This window comes from Ixodes scapularis, unplaced genomic scaffold (genome assembly GCF_016920785.2).
Source record: "Ixodes scapularis isolate PalLabHiFi unplaced genomic scaffold, ASM1692078v2 PGA_scaffold10__122_contigs__length_95168666, whole genome shotgun sequence".
Lineage (NCBI taxonomy): Eukaryota > Metazoa > Arthropoda > Arachnida > Ixodida > Ixodidae > Ixodes > Ixodes scapularis.
Window position 1 is genome coordinate 58,862,408 of NW_024609836.1, and position 23,485 is coordinate 58,885,892.

General features: G+C 47.6%; 1 protein-coding gene across 2 annotated transcripts in view; it reads right to left on the reverse strand.

Moving 5' to 3' along the window:
• The window catches only part of LOC8044006 (cysteine-rich motor neuron 1 protein), a 117,854-nt gene extending 95,426 nt beyond the window's left edge, over positions 1–22,428 (reverse strand). For both annotated transcript variants that reach the window (XR_006077321.1, XM_042288470.1), the window contains exon 1: positions 21,525–22,428. Coding sequence is in view for 1 of the 2 variants with exons in the window: in XM_042288470.1 (XP_042144404.1) it covers positions 21,525–21,843 (319 nt within the window). In the remaining variant the exon portion in view is untranslated. The remainder of the gene's footprint in view (positions 1–21,524) is intronic.
• Positions 22,429–23,485: the final 1,057 nt, after the last annotated feature.

Sequence of the window (23,485 nt, forward strand, 5' to 3'; positions counted from 1 at the left end):
CGTCATTACTTTGTGCTGTTGCTCCTTACGACAACATCAAGGCAGAACGCACGCGCGCGCGCAAACAGACACACACACGCACGCACACACACACACACGCGCGCGCACGCACGCACGCACACAGACACACACACATACAATGCGACGTCTTCGTGTTCCTCCCGTCCGTTTCGTTTGGCCATCCGAGCCTCTCCCCCTTCGTAATATACAGTTACTGACATTATGTAAAGCACGACACAGTGCCACGTACAGTGTTTCTTGTCTCGCGATTGTCTCGTCGCCGTTCTTGCAATGCCGCAATTTCGTTTCCAGTCGGAGGCTGAACGCAGCATTTGCGCATCCGCAAAGTGGCAGCTTCGTGCGTCTTGGCGTCGCCGCCTTGGAACACTGTAGCCTTGTGCAACACCGGATGGATAGATGGATGGATGTCAAGGTTATATATACCCTTTGAAACGGGCGGTAGCTTGCGCCACCTAGCCAGTCTAAAAAGACGAACGCGCAGCTTGGATACACCAAGTTGAACTACGACGAGAGAGGTAGAACACCCACGTAAAGTGAGCATTGTCGCGCGCGCGCGCGCTTGGACAATCGTTGAGGATGATGACGTCAGCACATTTCGACCACACCTTCGCTCTCGCGTGCCCCGCTGCCCGCGATATGAACGGCGCCCCTGATCGCTGTGGTGACCTCTCGCTCGCCGCCGCCGCTCCCCCGCCCAAGCCCGCGGACGTGCTGTGCCGTACCATTATATAACACTCGCGAGAGCGCTTCGTGAACCGAATGTCTAACCAGACCCATGCGTCTTGATACTCACTTTCATTATTCCGCTGTGTATACGCGCGAAGCGCTGCTCAAGGTCGAAAGCGCCGGTGTCTAGCGCTTGTACGAGTTGCGCAACCGCAGATACATATAGAGCCCGGGGGAGAAAAAAAAAAAAAAAAGGTTGCTGGCGTGATGAATGGTGCCGTTGCTTTTGTCTCGCGCCGGGGGATCGTGGGAGATCGCACCGTGAAGGTTGCGTGGAAAAAATCGACTCTGCTTCACGTCGCGATATGGACTGCGGAAAACGCTAATGGGCCGTCGAAGCCGATCCCTTGCTGTCTGAGTGTCAGATGCGATTCGCGGTGCGCGTAGACACGTGGTTAAGGTTCACATGCGCCGGATTGGCCAGCCAGGTTCGTATTGCATCCGCCGCTGTCCACCGGTAAGGCGAAACGGAGTGTCGTTGCTTTGCGAAGAGCTCAGGAGCGGAGCGCTTTCGTGTGTAGGCACGAAACACGACTCAGCGAAGCGTGAGAGTTGGCGCGGCACACTCCGACGAACTGATGTCCCGGTGAAGCCCGTGGATCGAATTCGTGGAACACGTTTACGCGTTGGAAAGGGGCAGATGCTCTGCGTTAGTGGCTACGAAAATCCAGTCCGATTGCTTTCCTGCAAAGCAATTGAAAGGGCCAATCGCCGTGATCTCCGAAGGGAGCCCGCGACCAATAGCGAGGCTGAGTGAGAACATGCTGAAGCGTAAACAAAAAGTCTGCGTTATCACGTATGCTAACGTCCCGTTCAATGTGAAAGCACAGATTTTTTTCTTTTTAGGTATATTGCAACCACGTCATTCGTCGAACCTCTACGTAGATTCCAGCAATCGGCTCTTCTAATTGTTTTGTTTGTTTGTGTGTGTGTGTGCGTGTGGCAATCAATCAATCAATCAATCAGTCTTTTATTTCACATCAGAAATTGATGTAGGCTGCAAGGGCAAAAAGTCAAAAGTTTGACTTGACAAGGCCTCTGCAGCCCTACAATTGGCACACGGCGACATATATACTACACATCAAGTGTTAATATTTAGTTTTCAGGTTTTTAACATTAAGCAAAACAATCAAAAAGGACAAAAATAACTGCATCAACTAATCGGACCATCGAAGACATCAAATAAATAATATATATTAGGCACATGACGACATATTTAAACATAATAATCGTATTACCTCAAGGATAACAGAAAAAGGTTATTAATCAATATACTCGAAGTCGCAGGGGACTGAGCAAGCCGTTAATTTCAGGGAGAGAGAGAGAGAGAGAGACACACACACACACACACACACACACACACACACACACACACACACACACACACACGCACGCACGCACGCACGCACGCACGCACGCACGCACGCACGCACGCACGCACGCACGCACGCACGCACGCACGCACGCACGCACGCACGCACGCACGCACGCACGCACGCACGCACGCACGCACGCACGCACGCACGCACGCACGCACGCACGCACGCACGCACGCACGCACGCACGCACGCACGCACGCACGCACGCACGCACGCACGCACGCACGCACGCACGCACGCACGCACGCACGCACGCACGCACGCACGCACGCACGCACGCACGCACGCACGCACGCACGCACGCACGCACGCACGCACGCACGCACGCACGCACGCACGCACGCACGCACGCACGCACGCACGCACGCACGCACGCACGCACGCACGCACGCACGCACGCACGCACGCACGCACGCACGCACGCACGCACGCACGCACGCACGCACGCACGCACGCACGCACGCACGCACGCACGCACGCACGCACGCACGCACGCACGCACGCACGCACGCACGCACGCACGCACGCACGCACGCACGCACGCACGCACGCACGCACGCACGCACGCACGCACGCACGCACGCACGCACGCACGCACGCACGCACGCACGCACGCACGCACGCACGCACGCACGCACGCACGCACGCACGCACGCACGCACGCACGCACGCACGCACGCACGCACGCACGCACGCACGCACGCACGCACGCACGCACGCACGCACGCACGCACGCATACACACACAGGCGCGCGTTGGCATGGCTACTTGAAATGGCGACGACCACCCAGAATCAGGCAGTGCCACTTTCATCACCCCGACAACGGGCAGGTCAACAACGCGGGTCAATTTTTTTTTCTTCTCTTCCTTAATCGCATCGTCTCTCGACCTACCACCCATAATCGAGGACGCCGGGGGCACGCATATCACGTATCCATCTATATGCGCACGTGCAAGCTATCACACTGGGCGTGCCGCCCGCCCGCACGCAAGCACCCAAGCGCGCGCCAGTACGAGCTAAATATTTAAATGAACCCCTTTCGCTCCCAGTTTCTTTTTTTTTTTCTTCTTTATACTCTGTTCACCCTTAAGCTGACAGTGCGATGGAACCCACGCCTTTACCGAACCAATCAACGGCCTCTTTTCCATCACCTAAACCACGCCCTCTGCGCGTGCGCACGGGTGGGAGCGCGATCACGTGATGAAAGATCGACGTAAGGCTGGTCCAAAGACGTACGTAGCTCGGGGGTTAACAAAAGTGAGCAGTCGATATTTTTTTGTTGTTTTTTGTTTCCTTCTTTTCCTCCTGCCCTGAACTCTTTTCCGAGCGTGCGCTTTAATGAGGGCTTAATTGCTCCTTGATTAATGCCTTCGCGTCAACACGTACACAGCGCCGGCGCAGTGTTTTCCTTAATTATTTTCCCCATTTAATCCACGCCGCCGCATGCCGCGACTGAGCTTGATTGCTGCTTTGAGGGGGAAAAAAGGGGGGGACATACGACGGTGTTGCCTGCTCTGGCGGTTGGTGGAACACTTTCGTTTTTGCGCATGCGCAGGAGCGAGATTCGCGTGAGGTGACGTGTGGGCGACGCCCGAGCATCTTGTTGGTCTATAAGACGCAGGGCTGAAGGGGTGTAAAAGGGGGGGGGGGGGGGGGGGTTGAGGCAGTCAGGGCTTAGTTGCGTGTATTTCTGGTGTCTGTGCTATATTTTGTTGTTGGTCGTGTTGTTGAAGAATGGTGCCGCTTAGTTTGGCTCGTTAATTATAGTTATCGTTGTTTTTTCTTTTTCTATTTATATTCGGGCCGAGCGGGGGAGGGGGAATGGGGTCAGGGAGAAGCGCGCGTGGAAAGCGGAATGATAATAGAAATAAAAAGGGTCGAAAGAGAGAGATGGAGATTAGGAATGATGGAAGGTACGTTGGGTAACGTCCCTAATGAGAAGGTAATCGGGGACAAGGGTGCCGAATATAACCTCTCTCCTTTTAGTAGCTACATAGCTACAACTTTTCGTTTCGCGACATGTGGCCGACTGGGCTGTGCGTTTCGTCCAATCACAGAGCCGCATTCGTCGTCGAGTTGGTGAATTCGCGCCGCAAAAAAAACAATTCCACAACAACAACAACAGCAACAGGTAGTGAAAGCTCGCGCTGCAGAACCAATTGAGATTCCGGGTTCCGGCAATCACGTGACCTCGGCGCCGGCCAATCATAGCCGCCAGATTTCTCGCCCACTTTTTTTTTTTCGCCGAGCGTCCAAATTAGGGCCCCATGGACGAACATCGTCCCGGCGTGCGGTTGAGGTCCTCAGGCTAGCGGGTGTACACAGTGATGTCTCGAACTTAATATGGACGAATCCGTCCCCCCCCTCCCCCCCCCCCCCCCCCCCCCCCCAAATCGTCTATAATGTGAGTTGTCCATATTCATGAGACAAAAATACGTGTATTTTCCCAGTTTGACCCCGAAAATGGGGTCTCCATATTAACGGGGTCTGTATTAACGAGACATGACTCTATACTGCACTGGCTAACTTTCTCATCTACAGCGGGGAGAGTCCATTGTTGCTGGCTGACTTCCCGTCGTGTAAACGTACACGCGACGCAATTATTATTTCTACAACGAACAAACAAACAACAAGAAGCACGACACATAACCCGAGAGAAGGGGAGTGTCACGCATACATATATATAGGTTTGCCCCGTCATTATGGGGTACTTAAGGACGCGGCGACGTTACGTTTTGGAAACGAGCTGTGCGCAGCTGTCGGTCAGGGACGAATTCAGGCAGGGAGATTACGCGTGCCGATAGCGCGGAGTGTCGAACGGCAGCGCAGCCTTCCACCACTTCCTGTCCTCGTAATTAGCGACCCTTCGGTATTATACGCTTCATGTACAATCTGAACGGAAGAAAGAAAGAAAAAAAATTGCACGGGCAAGAGTTTGCTTTTTTTTTTTTTGTAATAAACACTACGCGGCTTCTGAAAAAAAAAAAAAAAAAAAAAACAAGAACAACAACGAAAAGACAGGTAGGTGTAGTCGTTTCAGAGAGCAATTATCCGAAATCCATATACGTATGTATATATATATATATAGTTATGGACAGCTTAAGATACGTAGGGGCGTGGCGTGCCCTGCGTGCATCTCATTATCGGTCGTCAGCCAATGGGATTGCTGCATTAACCGCTAAGAACGCCGGAAAACCAATCACAAAGCAGGAAGCGTGAACCTGAGTCACGCCGTACTTTTTACGCTGTCAATAACTATACAAAAAATATATTGTCGAATAAATCACAAGCTACACACATACACTACACACATAGATAAATACACACACATACATACCTACACAGGAACACACACAGAGGACAAACACGTGTGAACTGCAAGAAACACATACACACATACATGCGTACATATAAACGCGTACACAGGAACACGCACGCACACACACGACAAATTCTCGTGAACTGCGCAGGACCCACACCCTATCTGAGCAAGCCACGAGGAGGAACTACCACTGTCACAAGTATGCGACTACGACAACACGGAAAAAAATGAAGTTCCCAGGGAGAGACAGATGTGTGGCCGTCCCCCACCCCGTACCTTCTCCTTTTGGGGAAAAAAAAATCTAAATGAATTGCGTGCGAAGATAACCGCCTCCCGCGGAACACTCGAGAAAAATGCCGCCGTGAAGATTGAGTCTATAGCGAAACAAACGCCCACAAAAGCGTAACGGTATATGTATCTATCTATCTATATGCACGTAGTTCTACGTTAGAAGCGGAGGAATGGTGTGAAAGCAGCGGGATCGGAGGACGAGGAGAACAGCGGCGGAGATAAGTGGCGTCGTTCATCAACCGAGCGGCCTTTTTTTTTTTTACTTCGGGACAAGTTGTCAGTTAATTTCGCCGTTCTTGTCTCGCTGCGCGTATCGCGCTCTACAGAGTATTTCGGCGAGCACGTATACAACACACGCACCACCCAAAGCACTGGACGCCCCCCCCCCCCTCCCCCCTTCCCCCCTCTTTCTCCGCCCCCACCCGGCCCAGTAGAGGCACTCCGTCTTCTGTCAAATTCCAGCTGTTGAGTGAACCGCGGAATGTCAGTTTTCTTTTTTTGCCTATTTGTGCTTAAAAAAAGTAAAAGCTTAAAAAAAAAAAAAAAAAAAAAGAGGAAAATAAAAAAAAAGGAGGGTGGGAAAGGGGGGGGGGGGGGGGGGGATCTCTCGAGAGACTATTGCGCTTTTAAACTCCGTTTCGCCTAAAGCCGCTGTAACGTTCCCTCGCTGTGCCTTCCTCCCCTAACAACCACGTGACATGCGCAGGGCGCTGGATTGTGTTCATGCGGTTTCGTAGCGTATCCCCCTTGGCCTTTCATGTAAGGTTAAAAAAAAAAAGTAAAAATGCGGTGCTTGCAAGAAAGAAAAAAAAAAAAAAAGGAATGTCGGATCAAGCTTACTCACTCGCTCGTCACTCACACAAACATACAGGAGGAGTGTATCAGTGACCTTTTCGGTGAAATATATCTCGACAGCTGTCTCAGTTGAGGCTTCTTTCTTTTTATTCTTATTGCCATTATTCCACTTTCCAAATCGCTTCGCTTTTTTTTTTTTTTTTGACATTAAACAGTTGCGTGCGAAATAACGGATGCCTCAAATCGATTTGTTTTCTTCTTCGCCCTTATCTTTCGTTTATTATTGCGATTTACCCACCCGCGCGGCAAACGTGTCGCGCGACCGTTCTATATATATTTATCCGGGGATGAATTTTTTCGAGCGCAATTGGGCAGGAGATGGAACTATTCGCATCTCCAGCGACCTATAGGGGGCGCCACCACCAAACAAACATGGCGGCTGAGTCCAGGTCGCGTCGGCTCGGCCGGCCGCCTGAAAAGGTGGCGCGTTCAATTTAACAGATTTTCTTATGTTTATTGCCCAATTTTCTTGAACTCAGATGGTTAAGTGTAGCCGGTGCACATAAACTTGCAGAGCATTGTTTTGTTTTCCAAGTGTGTTTTTTTGTTCTTTTCGTGTCAAACTTTCGTTTTGGAGATTTCGTTCGAAACCGAAACTACGGGCTCTGGAGAGACGGTAATATACTAATCAGTTTTGATCATCTAAGGAAAGCGACAATGACTGCAGAATTCTCCTACCGACAGTAATTTTCAGCCAATTCGCATGCCTCGACCATGCGACTTATACGTCCGCGAAATCGAGCTTTTGTGCGTATCCGCGTTTACGAAACAGCTCCAGTCGTCTGCTCGGTCAACAACACAGGCTGCGGGAAAATTACGAAAATTAAGCAAGCGCTTCTCGAGCCAAGGAGCATGTTAACCCGCCGGCACCCCACCAAGCAGCTGACACTCGTATTTCAATTTAGGTTTTATTAGCATTCGAGAAGTCATTTTGACGAGCGGGTTATGTATTATGTTACGTACTATGTCCCACCAAAGCGATATTGGCATATTCTTTGGTTTGAAATATGAGCTTAGTTAACTAGCTATTAGGTGAAGTGCTGAATAAAAGCATATTTGACAGACAGAGAGATACTAAGTTAAACTTAGCCAAATGGTTCTAGCCGGTAGCACGGAGGCGAATGCGGACAAACTGAAGAGAGTCTTCATTGGAGATTCACGCAGACCCTCTCTGCATTGAACTTGACTTCGAATCCTGAACGAAAAAAAATGAGTATTTTTGTGGCCGGTCAGCCTGAGCAATGTAGACGTATATTGCTGCTGGCTTAATTTTACGGGGGTATAATATAAATATTAGAAGCGCGATAGATCATAATGCCGTGACAGCATCTAATGTTGCGAGACGCGTGCCCCACCTTTTGAAAGCAGATAATTTCCCTCATTCATCATTTGCAGCGAGCAGGTTTTCCTGAATCAAGTAATTGCGAAATCAGCCCAACTCCTTCAGAGTGGTCCAGAGGATTTTTCGGTGAAAAGCAGCCAAGATGAATAGCCAACGTACCGACCGGCGTGGGTGGCTCAAACTTGAAGCTAATTGAACACAACCAAACTCAAGAAAAGCAGCTATCGAACCTTCCCATTCACTTGACTGCAGCATTGGTGTTCCCTCCAGTGAAATGCCTCGTCCGTCGTCCTCCCACTGTTCTACATCCTTATAAAGAAACCCCTTATCAGTTACCAAGTAGTCGTCACTTTGAACGCGATTCGAGACAAACAAGAAATCAAAACGTTTTTTCGCGGATCCTCCCCATCCAAGAAATCGAAAACACGTGATGGAAGGAAACAATCTACTGAGGCTTTGCCACACTAATGAACACTCAGGCAAACTTAAGAATTTTTCGGACTTTCGTGAAATTACACGGTTCGCCATCGCACCGACAACACGTGTCCGCGAAAGCCACCAGAGACGAGGAGGGGCGCGGAGCGACCTGGACCGGCTGGTTCCTGGTTTTCCCGCTTGGTGGCGTCCGTTTTGCTGGAGTCGCGAATAGGGGGCGCTTTATCGAGCTTGTTCTCCACACAGCCCGGTGTTTACTAACACAGGAAAACAAAGAAATTAAACCTCGCCTAGCACGGTCTGGGCACGAGCGCGTCGCTTCGACTCGTGCTTTGGTCGCACGAGGAGCGTTATTCGAATCATCGTCTTCGATTTCTCTGATCAACAACAAACAAGAAAATTAGATTTGTTGCCCACACAGCTGAAGCAAACTATACTATAGACGCTTTGCAGCAGCTGTGCATGGACGCCGCCATAACTGACCTTCAGTTTTTGTTTCCTCTTATTCCGTTTATTTCACTTCATCATTACCATAGCAGGCCAGGTTATTGCCACATTAGATTCAACTGTGTCCTTTCCTAAACCATCGGCCTTTGTAGAAGATCGTCAACTACCGTTTCAGTTGCTCGGCATCTCGGTAAGACAAGAGAAGGTCAGTAATGGCGGCTGTAATTTGGCGCGTGTGTAAAGCGTCTATACTTCGTCTCACCTTAGTACGACTATTGTTAGCAGCGCGAGCTAAAAGCGCGAGCTAGTCGATTTGAATGGAGCCGCGGCGGCTGCACGAGCGCTCGTGCAGCAAGTGCTCTACTCAAGGCAGTCAAGGCTGGCCGCTCGCGCTAGCACAGCCTTCGCGGTTAGTCCATGCTAGGGTGAGACGAAGTATAGGGGCAGCTGAACTTAGGAAACAAGGAATATATAGAGAAAAAGGCACCGCTGGACTATACCAATAGACCCTTTCCGGAATTCAGTCTGGCCATTTTGATCACTATCATCATCATCTGAAAACGGCATGTGTGCTATACTAATGGCGGCCTTCTGTTTACTGATGAAGGAAGAAGTTGAAGATGCTCCTATGCAGATGATTCGAGGCCTATACATTCTCGATGTTAGCACAACGTGAAGCAGGAATTGGACGTAAGAGCTGCATAAGCGTTCATTTCTAACTCCGTCCCAGTCAATCTGTTAGTAGCACTCACTCGGCCTCAAAGCCCCTTGATGTATAGAACTCTATCAAGGCGTCTATGTGGGTTGGCGCTTCGTTCCGACTGGCTGCATTTGTTTCGCCCTTGACACTGAAAGAGATTGAAAAATAATTGTTGTGAAGTGCACATTCTCGTTTACCGTTGACCTTTAAGTGATGGTGCCCCATTAAATACTGCAGCCCACAGGTTCATTGCCGCCATTAGTATAGTAAAAGATTAACTGCCATTTGAGTCAGCAGATGGCACTGAATTCCGGAAAGGGTCTATTGTGGTTTCATACTTCTTCCTCTTTTTGACCCCTATAGCTTTGTGCTTTTTTCTTCTTTTATTGTTTGTATTAAAAGCCACGTAAAAACAGATAACTAATGTCGTAAAACCTAACTTAACTTAGATTTGAATCACCCGCTCTTCCCCTGGACATAAATCACCGCAAATATTGTTCTTCTTTGGTGATGAGCTTGGTCGAGGGCTCGCTGACGTATACCTGCTTCGTTTTCTTCTATGGCCATGGTCTCGGTCATCTCTCGTGCATACTGGTGATTGTGTTTTGCGATGAGGGGGACGCTGTTGAACATTTCACAGCGTTCACAGTACTTGCTGTTGTGCCTTTTAGAGATACTGCCTGTTCTCTTGTCCCGTCACTATAGCGCATCTGCCAGTCTGGCCAATGTAACACTTGCCACAGGATAGGGGAATAAATGATATACAACCTCGTTTTCACAAGGGGCATATCGTGTTCCGTGAGAGATGTTGCAGGTTTCCATGTCGTCGGTGTTCTGGTTTACCTTATACGTAGGGTTCGGAGTTTTCGGTTTAAACCGATAAAAACCGATAAAAGTACGCCGAATCCATTTTCGGAAATTCGGTTTTAACCGAAAAAGGTCAGTTTTTAGGTTCGGAATTTTTTATTAAAACCGATAAAAGTATGTCGAATCAATTTTCTAAAATTCAGTTTTAACCGGAAAAGGTCACTTTGACCTTCCAGTCGTACCGCAGTGCCGTGGCGAAAACATAGAACGACAGTGTCTATCGAAACGTGTCCGAATGTATGGGATACACGGATGCCATCACGACGTTTTGGTTTAATGTGCGCACCATTGATCGGAACTTGAAGTCTGAAATGCTTCATAACTTTGCCATGCACGAGCATGTTTTCAAACTCGTTTTAAGGAAGACTGATTTTATGCAAGCTCTGCATGCTGTGTTGAGCTTCACAAAGTCGCACCGTGTCTCTTTTGGGTGGCCACAATTGGTTGATTGGCCGATTTTGGCTCAGGCAGCGCTTCCTCTCCTCAGCCTGCCAGTGTCCAGTATTAGTGTTGAGAGGGCATTCTCGAAGCTCAGGGCCATATAGCAACAGGAAAGAAAGAGTGCGGATCAACGAGGAGAACCTGGGAATGTACATCTGGGTGTACCATTATAAGATACCGCAATCCCGATGTACAGAAGGTGAAGTTCTATGTTTTTCGGGCATAGGCTTCATATCTGACTTCTTCGTACTTCTCAGGTTTTTCCTTGTTTCTTCTAGAGCTGCACACATTTACCAAATAAAGTGCTCATTTCTTTTTCAATGTACCTATGCCGTTATTCTTTGAGTGATCACAAGTATCAGAGCTACAAGGATCATCCGATCCGGTGTCCGTTGGTGTTTATTTTATATTCACCGAAAAAGGCCGATAAACTTTTGTGGGCATAAATATACGCCGAAAAACACCGAAAATTGAATTTTAAAATAAACACCGAAAAAAGTACGCCGAAGTTTGAAAAAATAGAAACCGAAAACGCAGAACCCTACTTATACGGCACATGGAACATGCTTTTTTTGGTGTGGAGCACACAACCTTGATGTCCTGCCTCGCAGCCATCTTTTTTTTTGAATTTGCGTGTTATTCCATGGATATAGGGTACTATTGCGATCTTTTGTTTAGCTCTTTTCTTCCGCGCTCCATCTGTGTCCGATGTTTTGCACTTCAGTATACGTCCCCTGCGGTAATAAGAATTGCGTGTATGGTACCGCAGAACACTCGCGCATGCGCAGTTCGTACCGGGGGTTCATATCGTATACCGTATCGGATGTGGAGACACGGTTCCGTAAAGCTCTCTAGTGGTCTACACAGCAACCGTACATTCACTCCCAATCGGTTCACGATTCCTGAATTTTTTCCCTCCACCACCTCGTCCAGGGGCCCTAAACTCGTCAAACACAAAGTTGCAGCCGAAAGTTGGCGGAGCGCGCTGATTGGACGTCGGCAAAAAAAAGCGCCAAGTCATCGTCGTCAATCGGTGCGTTCCGTCGTCCCCAACTTTGTGCTTGACGAGCTTTGAGGCCCAGACGTCTCTTTCTTTTCGGCGTTGTCGTGCTCGGCGCCCTCCTGCCGTCGTCCGCGCGACATGGAAGCTCTTCGTTGCTTTGCGCCTTTTTCCTATCTTTTGATTGTGTGGGATTTTCTGTTTAAATTACTACAAAAGAGCTTGGGAGGGGGTGTTAAAAAAAGATTAAGGACTTTTCCGGGTGTCCTTTGAGGTACGTAGTGCGCACAAAATACGTAGCCCCTCCCCCCGTGCACCCGGCAGTTGAAGAAACTGACTTTTTCGGTTAAAACCGATTGAGGCTAAATAAATTCGGCAGACTTTTATCGGTCTATTGTTTTGTTCTTGTTTAAACTGAAAATGCTGAATGCTACAGACGCTTTACACACGCGCCAGAATACAACCGCCATTGCTGACCTTCTCTTGTTTTACCGAGAAACCGAGCCATTGAAATTGGTGTGGACGAGCCTCTACAAAGGCCAATGCTGGGGAGAAAGACAGTATAAAATCTAGGGTGGCAATAACCTGGCTTGCAATGGTAATAATGAAGTGAAGCGAACGGAATTAGAGGAAACAAAAACTGAAGGTCAGTTATGGCGGCGCCCATGCACAGCTGCTGCAAAGCTTCTATAAATTACGAAGTGTCACGCATGATGTAAGTTTTTTGGACAACAGACAAGGTGGACGTAAATAAGTGCGTTTGATTTTTCTATACCTCTCTGATTGTTTTCCTGATCTCTGAATGAAGAGGTAGAAACCATGTATGTATGTACATATACTCTGTCTAAATAAAAATAAATAAAAACGTAAAACTTTAGGACGAGGAAACGTCGACACACGTCGAGGTGAATTTGTAGGAACTTCCTTTTTCACAAAAAAAAAAAATAAAGAAAATAAAAAGGACAAAGGAAAAAGAGGCAGTGTTTGAAAAAGCGCGTCTTTATAAATATCCGCGAGCCCCCATTTTTTTTTTCACTTGAACATATCCTTGTTGTCTGCCGCGGACCTCGGAAAATCAAATAAAATAAAGAAGGCGCGAATTCTTTCCTTCTTTTTGTCTGAACTTAACGGGGGAAAAAGAAAAGAAAAAATACGCACTGCACTTTTAGAACGTTTCCACAATTAAATGCAAATGTCACGAAAAAAAATTTACCCACTGGAAACAATTGCATGATTTGTTTAATTTGTCAATTCGTCGCAACTTATGGAAGTTCTAGAAGGCGCGTGTTTAAATGAAGGCTTTTGAAACTCTTAAAAAAAGGGTTAAGAAAAAAGTACCACTTTCCCAGAACAAATTGCCAGCCACGGCGGACGTAAAGAATCGCCAAAAACCCACTAATCAGCTAAATAATTGACAAACATTTACCAAGTAATTTATAAATTGGATAATATAAACCTATAGTTCCAATGAGAAACTTGTTAAGCATCACCGAAAATCACTAAACCAAGTAATGTTTGGAAAAATATAAGGCACGGCAACATTTATTTTTCGGAATGCCGTAAAATATGTTGCCCCGATCTTTTATATATATATATATATATATATATATATATATATATATATATATATATATATATATATATATATATATATATATATATTTCAAAAATTAGTTGGTTTCGTGGTTTTCGGTCATGCTTAGCATGTTTCTCATTGTAACAACACGTTTATTTTTAATAACTAACAAGTTGATGAGTAAAAGTTAGTCAATTGTTTATCTCATTAGTGTTATTTATTTTTCGCGAACGTCCGCCCTGGCTGGCAGCTTTGTTCCTGGAAAGAGATTTTTTTTTTTTTTCTGTCTCAATTATTTTAATTTTAGGGATTTCTGAACGCCTTCGCTCAAACACCCGGTAAAAGTTCGGACAGAGTCTAATAACCCATTCACACGGCCAGCATAAAGGTTATAGCTTTAACATAAACCGTTTTCCGCTCTTGGGTCCAACCCTCACCCCACCAGCGTGCTTTGAGAGAGAGCCTCGACTAGCTCCGACCTCGAGGCTCAGCTACGGCTTGTCACGGGAGCCCGGGACACGGCCCGACTTTGAGGCATCTTGGAAGAAGGACGCCTCCCGAAATCTCTTTCGTATCATAAAGATGGCTATTCTCTCTTTCGCGCGGAGCATCGCGAACTGATTCGCCGCCAACCGTAAAGTTCCCTTAGAAACCTCTATTATATGCTCTCATATTTATTGGACGCATTCATACAACTGTGTTCAGTAGGGAAGGGAAAGCACAGCAAATGGCTTCTTCAAGCGCTTTTCTTGCCCCCTCCTTTACTCTCTCGCTAAAACACCAATCCACACCCTCCTTCCTTCCTTCCTTCCTTCCTTCCTTTCCCCCCCCCCCCCCCCCCCCCCGTTCTTCTTTCTCGGTCCGTTCGCCTTCGACAGTGCCGCCAAAGAAAACGTGCGTAGTCAGCTGCAATCGCAAATGAGCCGTTACATCTTTTTTTTTTTTTCTTGCATGCTTATGTGCGGAGCGGTTTGTCGGCAGTCACGTGCACGACCTTTCGTGGACACAAAGATGACAGATGACGTCGAGAACCGTTTTATTGTGTGAGCGGCCCACTTGGGTTGTTTACTAAACAAAGCGTCGCGACAGAGTGCACCGCCCACAGGAGTGGGCGTCTACAGTGTCGAACCGGCGGACGGCGAAGGGAAACAATAAAAACACAACGGACGCCAAAATACAAAGAAAAAACAAGGTCCGTAGAAGACATACAACAGACAAAAAAGGTGGGAGGGAAAGGAATGAAAGTACAAACAAAAACACTTTCGCCGAACACGTGTCGCCATATATCTCGAGGCAAGACCAATTTATTAATGGATACAGATTCACAGTCCCATTTCCTTATTATTAGTATAGTTATTAATATTACATCGAACTTCCCTCTGAATAGTTTAGTGTGCGTGCGTGCGTGCGTGCGCAGGCACGTAGCCAGGATTTTCTTTCAGGAGGGGGAAGGGCCCGCTCATAAAAAAAATGCCGTATGAGGGGGGAGGGGGGAGAGGAGGTCCCAGCAAAATGGAAAATTTCGGGAAGGGGGGGGGGGGCCCCATGGGCCCCCCCCTGGCTACATGCCTGTGTGTGTGTGTGCATGTTTCTGATTCTTTGATTGAAGTACGTCAGCATGAGGGCCACTGGGTTCTTCCCGAACACTAAATAAACACTGATTGATTGATTGTTATTAAAACAAGACGGAATATTGCACCGTGTTCATTGTGACACCACGAAAGACCGGGAAGTTGATCAATATATTTATATCTAAAATGTATATACTTGTTTGGGGGGCGGAGGGTTCTTGGATGAACTGATGGATGTTAAAGGAGCTGTGCAACGATATTCAATTGGAATGTTTTTCTCTCTACACGAGCTTACTGGCACACCTGGGACTCAAGGATACTCACACGCAACGCCATTGGCCAAGAAACTCCTTTGTTGCGGTGTAATTTCAAGGACAAAAGCAATCATTTTCATTCAATCTCTCCTTTGCAAAATTTGATGACGTAACTCGGGGATCGCAGTACACCCAAGTGACGATATTTGAATGCGGTTCATAGATTGGACCCGAGCATTGCGTGGACACTTGATTTGGGCTCGTGACAATTGCTAGCTCGAGAAGCATTCGGGTTGTGGCCCGTGTCCAATCGCTGCAACGACGACAACAGCCGAGCCATAACAATGTCTGGAACTCAGCGCGTGTCCTGCGCTTTGCCAACCCCAGCGCGTGGCTATGATCAACACTGGCGGCATATAATCGGCTCCAGATCACGTGGCCGCTTGTTCTGGCTGCGAGTTGAGGGGGTGAACGCTGCTCGTTTTTCTTAAATTTTTTTCTGGGACTTCTATTGCGTGGGGTGAAAAACGAACGTGTGTTTCATAGGTCATTAATGTTAGTGATCCGTTTTAAGGGAACAGGGTAGGCCCTATTCCTCCCATGTGTTTCAGCCTATGTATGTGACCCTTTTTTTCAGGATCTAGTAGGGTTAGAGGATTCATGTTGGTATCATTGTATTTAGCTTTCTGTGTTCTCTTTACTGAACTAGATTTATTGTTATATATGTTTTAGTTCTTTTTTGCTTTTGTTTTTACTGGACCCTCCTAATTTTAATGCCAAAATAGACAATAAACAGCTTGTCAAACAAAATTGTCTTGATTAATTTCTATAATTCTAGTTCAGTAGACTCCCCCTTGTGTTGTCTTGTTAGCGGGAAAAAATAATACTTCTAGTTTTTATGGTTTCAGAGAAAAAGGGTCAAACGTTGCAAAACAATTATGTTTTGAGATAATCGACTTTGAAGTGAAAAAAGGCGCTTTATAATAAACTTGCACTCTAGAAATGCATGCTGATGTATCCGTTCGGTAGCCACCAGCCAGGTTGTCACCTCCATAGTCAATATTTAGTTTCTTTGTTTGCTGTCTTGCTTTGTGGGCCTCTTTTGTGACGAGCTGTGTAGCATTGTGTGCCAAGTAAAGTCTTCGCCGGTCAACGCCGCGCAACCACTGCACCATGAATCATCCTTTTAAAACGCCAAGTAGAGGCTTGAAGTTGTTCTTTTTGACGTCTCTCTAACCAGTGTGTCCAACAGCACTTTTCACAGTTCAGAAAGTAGGTGCAGGCGACGCCAACTCTTAGTGCTGCTTTTTCAACCAGCTGCAAGTCCCCACCGCACACTTTGCACACCCAGCTTTTCGCGACGGTACAGGACAGAAGGTCGATGTCGATCAGTGCACAGTTGCAGTCACTAACACTTGCCTTGAGCTCTTCAAAGCATGCTGCCGAGTGCGACAGCTTCGACGAAGACGCACACGTGGTAGCCGCTGCGTCAGTCATCAGAATGCGTTGCGGGGACTCGGCGGCATAAGAAGTTGACCTATGCCGACTACTCTGGAAGTGACGCTTCTAAAATATTTTCTTCGTCTTTCGTCATTTTTAACATTCCAAATCTAGTGTTAAAGTAAACAATAAATTACCTTGCCCGTGGAAGCATGCCGAACCAGAAGCAAAAGTATGCGCGTCGCGACTGACGCCGGCAGTGTCTGAGGATTTATGGGGCTAAAAATGTAAAAGCTAGACAGCTTTTTGATGTTGCTGGACGAGCAATAAACATTCCGCTAAACCTAGTAAAAATCTTCGTTTTTTTACGGTTTTTTTTACAACATAGGAGAGATACAGATCGTGCATAGGTGTAAAAGGGGGCGTGGTCGGTCACCACCTAGGTTTCGGAAAAGGTAATTTTTCCTGTAGATAAATCGCGCACGCTCAAATAACACAGTCAGCATTATTCAGGAAAGACTGGGAAATCCAAATCCCTAAAAAACAAAAACTCAATTTTTTTCAAAATTTTGCCCTACCCTGTTCCCTTAAGCGGTATTTGTGCACAGTACAAAAATTGTTGCACAGCTCCTTTAAAGGTTATAGCCCTTGTAACGGGCAGTAGCTTGCGCCACCTAGCACAAGTCTAAAAAGACAAAAAACATGATTCCTCCCGCCCTTCTAAGACCAATTTTGTCCCCATAACTATCACTAGACAGCGTGGGATATCACCAGGATGACCTTCGGGGGATTGGGCAAAAAAAGACTAAAAACATCTTCATTTGTACAAGCTCAACGTTGCCAACCGGCTTCAAAGAATTTGCTACCTGGCAAAAAAAGAAAAAGAGAAATGAAGCGAAACGCCGCTGGAAGTTTCTTCGGAAGCAGCTCGCGCACTTATACCTGCGCTCTCCGGTGAGTTGGCCTTTGATAACGTGTACTATCTCTCTTTATCTCTTCCTCCGTATCAGTGCCCACGTGACTTTCTCGCTCACACTCTCTCTGTTTTCTTTTCTTTTTCCTTTGGTTTTGCCCACACGATACGTTTTCTTTTTTCTCTCCAAAATTACTCGCGTTTTCTGCGGAACGAGTGAAGAAGAAAATGCCTATATCTGCGAGGAGCGACGTCAAGACTCCACAAAGATAACGCGCCGTTATATAAATATATATATATACACATATAAGAAAGGTCTGAATCGGCTTGATTGCCGGCCACTCTTGTTGCGCACGGAATTCCATCGGAGGAATTCCAAGCCCCCCGAGAAACCGGAAATCCCAACAAAACATCACGAAGTAAAAATAAAAGAAAGAGAAGAAAGACAGATAGACTTTGGGGGGATGAATGCTCACGAGGGTATTTATACCGCTATCATGTTCCGCCTCGGCGTTCATTTGTTCGGCTTATCCGAGCCCGTAGCCATGTTCTGGGCAAACGAGAGAACTAAAAAAAAAAGAAGAAAAAGTTAATATTGAAAGAAAAAGAAATTGTTTTGGAATGGATTACACCTAAAAACATTTAATCTTTCTTCCAAACCTTAACAAAAAAAAAAAAAAAGAACGTTGTTTTAGTTGTTTCTTTTTGTAATGGTTTTCGGTTGTTTTTTGTAATGTACACCTGAAAACATTTGATATTTCTTCCGGGTTTCCAACTTGTTTTACTTCAATTTTGGGTCCGCGTTTTATGGCCTCTCGCTTAAATACGCGTACACACACACACACACACAAAAAAAAAAGCTTTAGTGAAAACAAAAAAAAAAAAACATTTGTATGGAATACATTATTTTCAAAAGTGGGCGCCATCTTGTAGATGTTGCAAAAATTATCAAGTCCGCCGTCAGTTGGGCAGGCACCCTGAGCAAGCATTGAACACGAGGGTTGCGTGAGCGCTCGGCGTGAACTCGGCAAAGCTCGTATCAAGAACGAGTACCTACGTCAGCGCTCGGCGACGGCTCGGACCCAATCACAAGCTTTGTTCCCCGGAAATGGCGACCGCCAGTGTTGCTCGAGGCCTATCGGGCGATCTCAGTTTCGAAACGCAGACGATATATATCCATGTACAGACGGCGTGTATAAACAACGCCCGGAGAAAAAGCGTTTTCAAGCTGCCACGCTTCGAGAGTCTCTAGCCACTATGGGTGGAAAAACCCTCTGCTGAGGCAAACGTATATTCAGTCATGGAGATACGTATATTGTTATTCTTTAGTATCGTGGGTCTATTAGTTGTGTTCACTTTGAGCTGCGCGGACAGCACAAAAGTGGTTGAGAATACACCTTACATATAGACATGAGTGCTCCAGTATCTGTTGCATATACAGAATCCATCATTTTGTTTTGTTGTTTTAGATTTCTATTTGAAGATTGTCTTGTCATACCCTTCCGAGTTCGCAGAAGTAAAACCGGGCCCGGAGAATGTGGTCACAATGATGCTGCGAAACACCTGGCTATACAAGTTATGTAAGTTGTCTCCGGTTCTTCTACGACACGATTAACATCTCCGAGAGACGTATTGCCTGAAGGCGAATTCTTTGGTACGGGTTCGTTTTAGTATGCACTCTCCTACAGACGTAATCTTCGCTGGTGTATACTTTGAGATACGTTCTTTCCGACGTATTTCCTGGTGCGTATTATCTGAAGATGTAGACCTTGGAGACGTTTTTTGTTTTTTTTTATACACATACTTGAGAAACGTATTTTCTGAAGACGCAATCTTTGATATGCAGTCTCTGACAACTCATTCTCTGAGAAGCATTCTCTGAAGACGTATTCTATTACATGCATTCTCTGAAGGCGTACTCTTTGATATGCATTCTCTGAGAGGCGTATTTCAATTGGGGTAACGCATTCCTCTGAGTCGTATCCTCCCAGTGCCGACAGAGGAACTTCTCAAAGCGGCTCCTCCTCCCGTTTCACCCGCGCTAGAATGGCAGACGACATACAAGGAGCAGCAGACGAAATGCGTGCGCGTGTTTTCGAAGGCAGCACACCCAAACGCTCGCCGCCGGCGTGGGCAAGATGCATGCAAGCGCGCGAGCGAGGCGAGCAGGCCCCTGTCGACTTGATTCGGACCGGGCAAGGCGAACGAGGTGAGGTCACTCATGACGTCACCGACGCCGCCGCCGCCACTAGAGAGAGAGAGAAGGAAAGTAAACAAAGCGAGAGGAAGGAGAGGGAGAGAGTCGGGGACGCGGCGGCGGTGATGGTATGGCAACACACCGCGCAACGGCTGAGCAACAGGGCCAAAGTCCGTCATGTCCCGCGTCCGAAACCAGTGCATAGCGCCCGGAATTATGCACGCGTGCGCACAAACGGTTCATAGCTTCTAAACATTCGTACCACAAATACCCCCCAGTCGAGGCCAGAAAGAAAAAAATGGCCTTCTGATTGGTTGTCTCCGTGGCTACTGACCCGTACTCAATCTTAACTGTAAGTTAGAAACAAAGCTACTGCTAGTGTTAAGGCGATGACGGTGCTGTTGTTGAGAATAAGTTAGTCTAGATCGCTAAATCTGTGCACGTTTCGACGTAATTTGGAGAAGTAGCTCCGATGGAACAAAGAGCTTCGAAGGCAGAAACTCTTGTACAAAAATATCGATCGAAAATAACACAAAATTCGGAACACGCGAAAAATGATTCTATTTTCGACAAATGGGGGAGGGGAAAAGGAGGGGGGTTATTTTTTACTGCATGTAAATAATTTTGTCCCGATTTTCGTATACGAGAAATACTTCCGTCTGACTCGTTTTCTCCGAATTTCTCCTCTTGCCGAAAGTATACTTTGTGCAATGTGTTTAAAGTATACCCATACGAACTATACGCCAACTTGGGCAATGTGCTCAAAGTATACCTATACAAGCTATATGACAAACTCGCTTTATTTTTTTACATCGTTTTCTGTGATCTTTAAAGTCGCGAATTCGCGCGCGGAGTCCTGGGCAAAATGCCAAGGTACGACGCGCCAAGCCCCACAGTATTTGCGCATCGACACCCTTGGCATTCTGTCTCGGACGTCAGGTGGGTGAATACGCTGTCTGGCGGCGCCAGGTCGAACTGGGCCTAAACTGCAGGAAGCGCAAAGTATCCAGGTATAAACAGGTGTTCTTAATTCTATTGTGTGGATGAATAACGAGGCATGCGTGTAATATACCTTTTCGTTTCGTTTTTGCCGAAAGTTCGCCAGCAGGTGACAATGAATGAAATTAGTTTGAAGCGAATAATATAAAGTGAGTAACTTTGCAACGCCGGACCTATCCCATGCGGTTATCGAGACCGCCAGGAATGCGGAAAATGTCATACGAAGGGTTGTTATTGAAGGCGGCTATTTTCCCAGTTCGCGACAGGCCAACGGACCGGGGGGGATTCCTCGTGCCTCCGAACAATGGTTTTATCTCGTCGTCGAGGTTAACTACACAATAATATTAAACAATGCAGTGCTATAAGACGTCACACATAGGGATGGAAAAAAAGAAAGGGGGGGAGGGGCGTTCGAGCACAGAAAGAAACTAAAACAAAGTAAAATGGTGCTTGATTCAACGTTTTTAGCTCCAGGACGCGACTCTTCAGCGACAACTCGATCCAGGATCCGCAAACTAATAACGCGCACTAGCTTCGTCATTTCCGGCATAAATTGCCGAAAAGAATTCTGCCTCGAATGCTGATCCAATCGCGTATCGAGAAAGCAGACGACATTGGGCATTCGTAGAGTCGACTCTTTTCAAATCGAAACCAACAGCGACAGTTCCGTGGACTTCGATCGCTTTTAAGCAAAACGGGAAACAAGCATAAAGTCGTCTGAATAGAGGTTCAACAAAAAGATCTCACCGTGACAAGTGCCTTCCTCGTGATCGTCGGCGAGGCGGCCGACGCCGAGATCGGCGATGCATTCCAAGGGAGCTTTGCAAACACCCAGCTTACGACTCCCGCCGCACGGTAGCCCGACTTCCTCGCGGACACAGTTGCGACAACATCCGCATTCGTCTACCGTCCACTCGGAACTACACTTCCCCACGAGAGCAGCTTCGCTCGAGCACTCCTTGGCCGCGTCGCACTCACTCTCCGGCGGACACTGCAGCCCCGTCGTCCTGCCGCAGACGAGGACGACGACGGAGAACAACACGACCGCGCCGCCGAACGCCTTCATCGTGGGACCAAACTACCGTGCGTTGTCACTCGGGAGCCGACGACGCGACGACGGCAGCATCGAAGCACCCTTCTATTGTTTTGTCCGGAGTCGTCCGCCGAGGTCGAAGTCTCGGACGAGCAGAGACGACGCGAAGACGGCGACGACGGCGAGTGATGCGCCGAAGCCCCGACAGGTGTGCAGCCGCTCGTACTTGGCGGCGTTCCGCCGCTTTTCAGGGCTGGCTCGGTCGCGGGCCCGTTCTCCTTGGACGTACGGAACGTCGGTTATCCTCGGTCGCTGGGATCGGAAGATTGCGACGATCTCCCCGATGTGATCGTAAAGCTGCGACGTCAAAACTTGTCCGTTCAGACGTGATCGGCGACGACCGCCGGTTCGAACGCGTTGACGCGCCGCTGACGACTCGGTAGCAGACGACGCGCAACGGACTGCCGCGCTGAGTACGCGGTCCGTCCTCGTTTGTGGATATGCCGCTTATGCCGCTTCTGCCAGCGCGCAGGGCGATCGGCGTGTGGTGTGGAAGTTCTCCGCAGGAGCGCGGCGGCGCTCGATTCGCTTGCGCGCTCCGCGCACGGGCGCACGGCGGCATCACTTCGTTTACCGAGCGTTTTCTTTTGTTTTACGTCATCGGTAGCATTATCCCGACCTGCTCCAAGCGGTAAGCAGGCAGGACCTCGACGAGGGTACGTTATAGTACGTTGCAAAGGTTGCAGTCACGCGTATTGCCGCCCCACGCTAGCATGTGTGAAACCTAGCAACCGCGTCTGAGACGCGGGCGCGCAGACGCGAACGCGCGCTAGGTCGCGCTGCGACGCAACACTCACCATGACGTAAAAAGTGTAGGCCAGGCCTTTTTTAATAGGTAGTGTTTTGTTCGGTCCGCCGCGGCCGCAGGAGATTTTTGCTTTTCGCTTTTCGTGTTTGCATCTTTCGCACTTGTCGTTCTCTCGCTCCAACGCTTTGGCGTTTTGCTTTAATACCGTTCCCTTCCCCCTTCGCGCTTTGAATTTGTTTTTTTTTAGTTTTTCGTGCGTGCGTTTTTTTTTGTTTTTTTTTTTTATTTTGCCTGCAGTGTTGCGGTGTTCCTTTCGAGAGGCGTTTTATTGACATTCTCACGCGCTGACGCTCCCAGATTTACTCGTATTTTTGTTTGGCGCAAAGCTGTTCCTCTTCCACCTTTTTTTCTTCCTTTTTTCTTTTCCCTGCTTTCCGTATTTGAGTTTTGAATTTGCTTGTTTTATTTCTTGATTTTGAATAGAGTGCCCGTCCTTCTCTCGCCGCGTAAACGAGCGCGGACTCGGAGCGTGTAAATGGGTGCCGCCATGATGATGTGTAGCCACTCGCGCCCCCCCCTGGTGGGCGTACGGGGCAGGAACGAGGCGGGCGTTCCCCCACTTTCTCCCTGTTTTCGTCATTCACTTTCTGGCGTGGTCGTTACAATTCTCTGTTTTTTTTTTTCTCTTTTCCATACATATAACTATGCCATTAATAATAATAATAATAATAATAGTAATAATAATCACGGCTGTAGGGTCAGCTACGCCCGTGGGTCAACTTTGCTCGATGTTTTGCTAGTATGGGCTTCATTACAACGACAAACAAAAACTAAAAAAAAAAAGCGTATGACGGGCGGGGAGCGAAG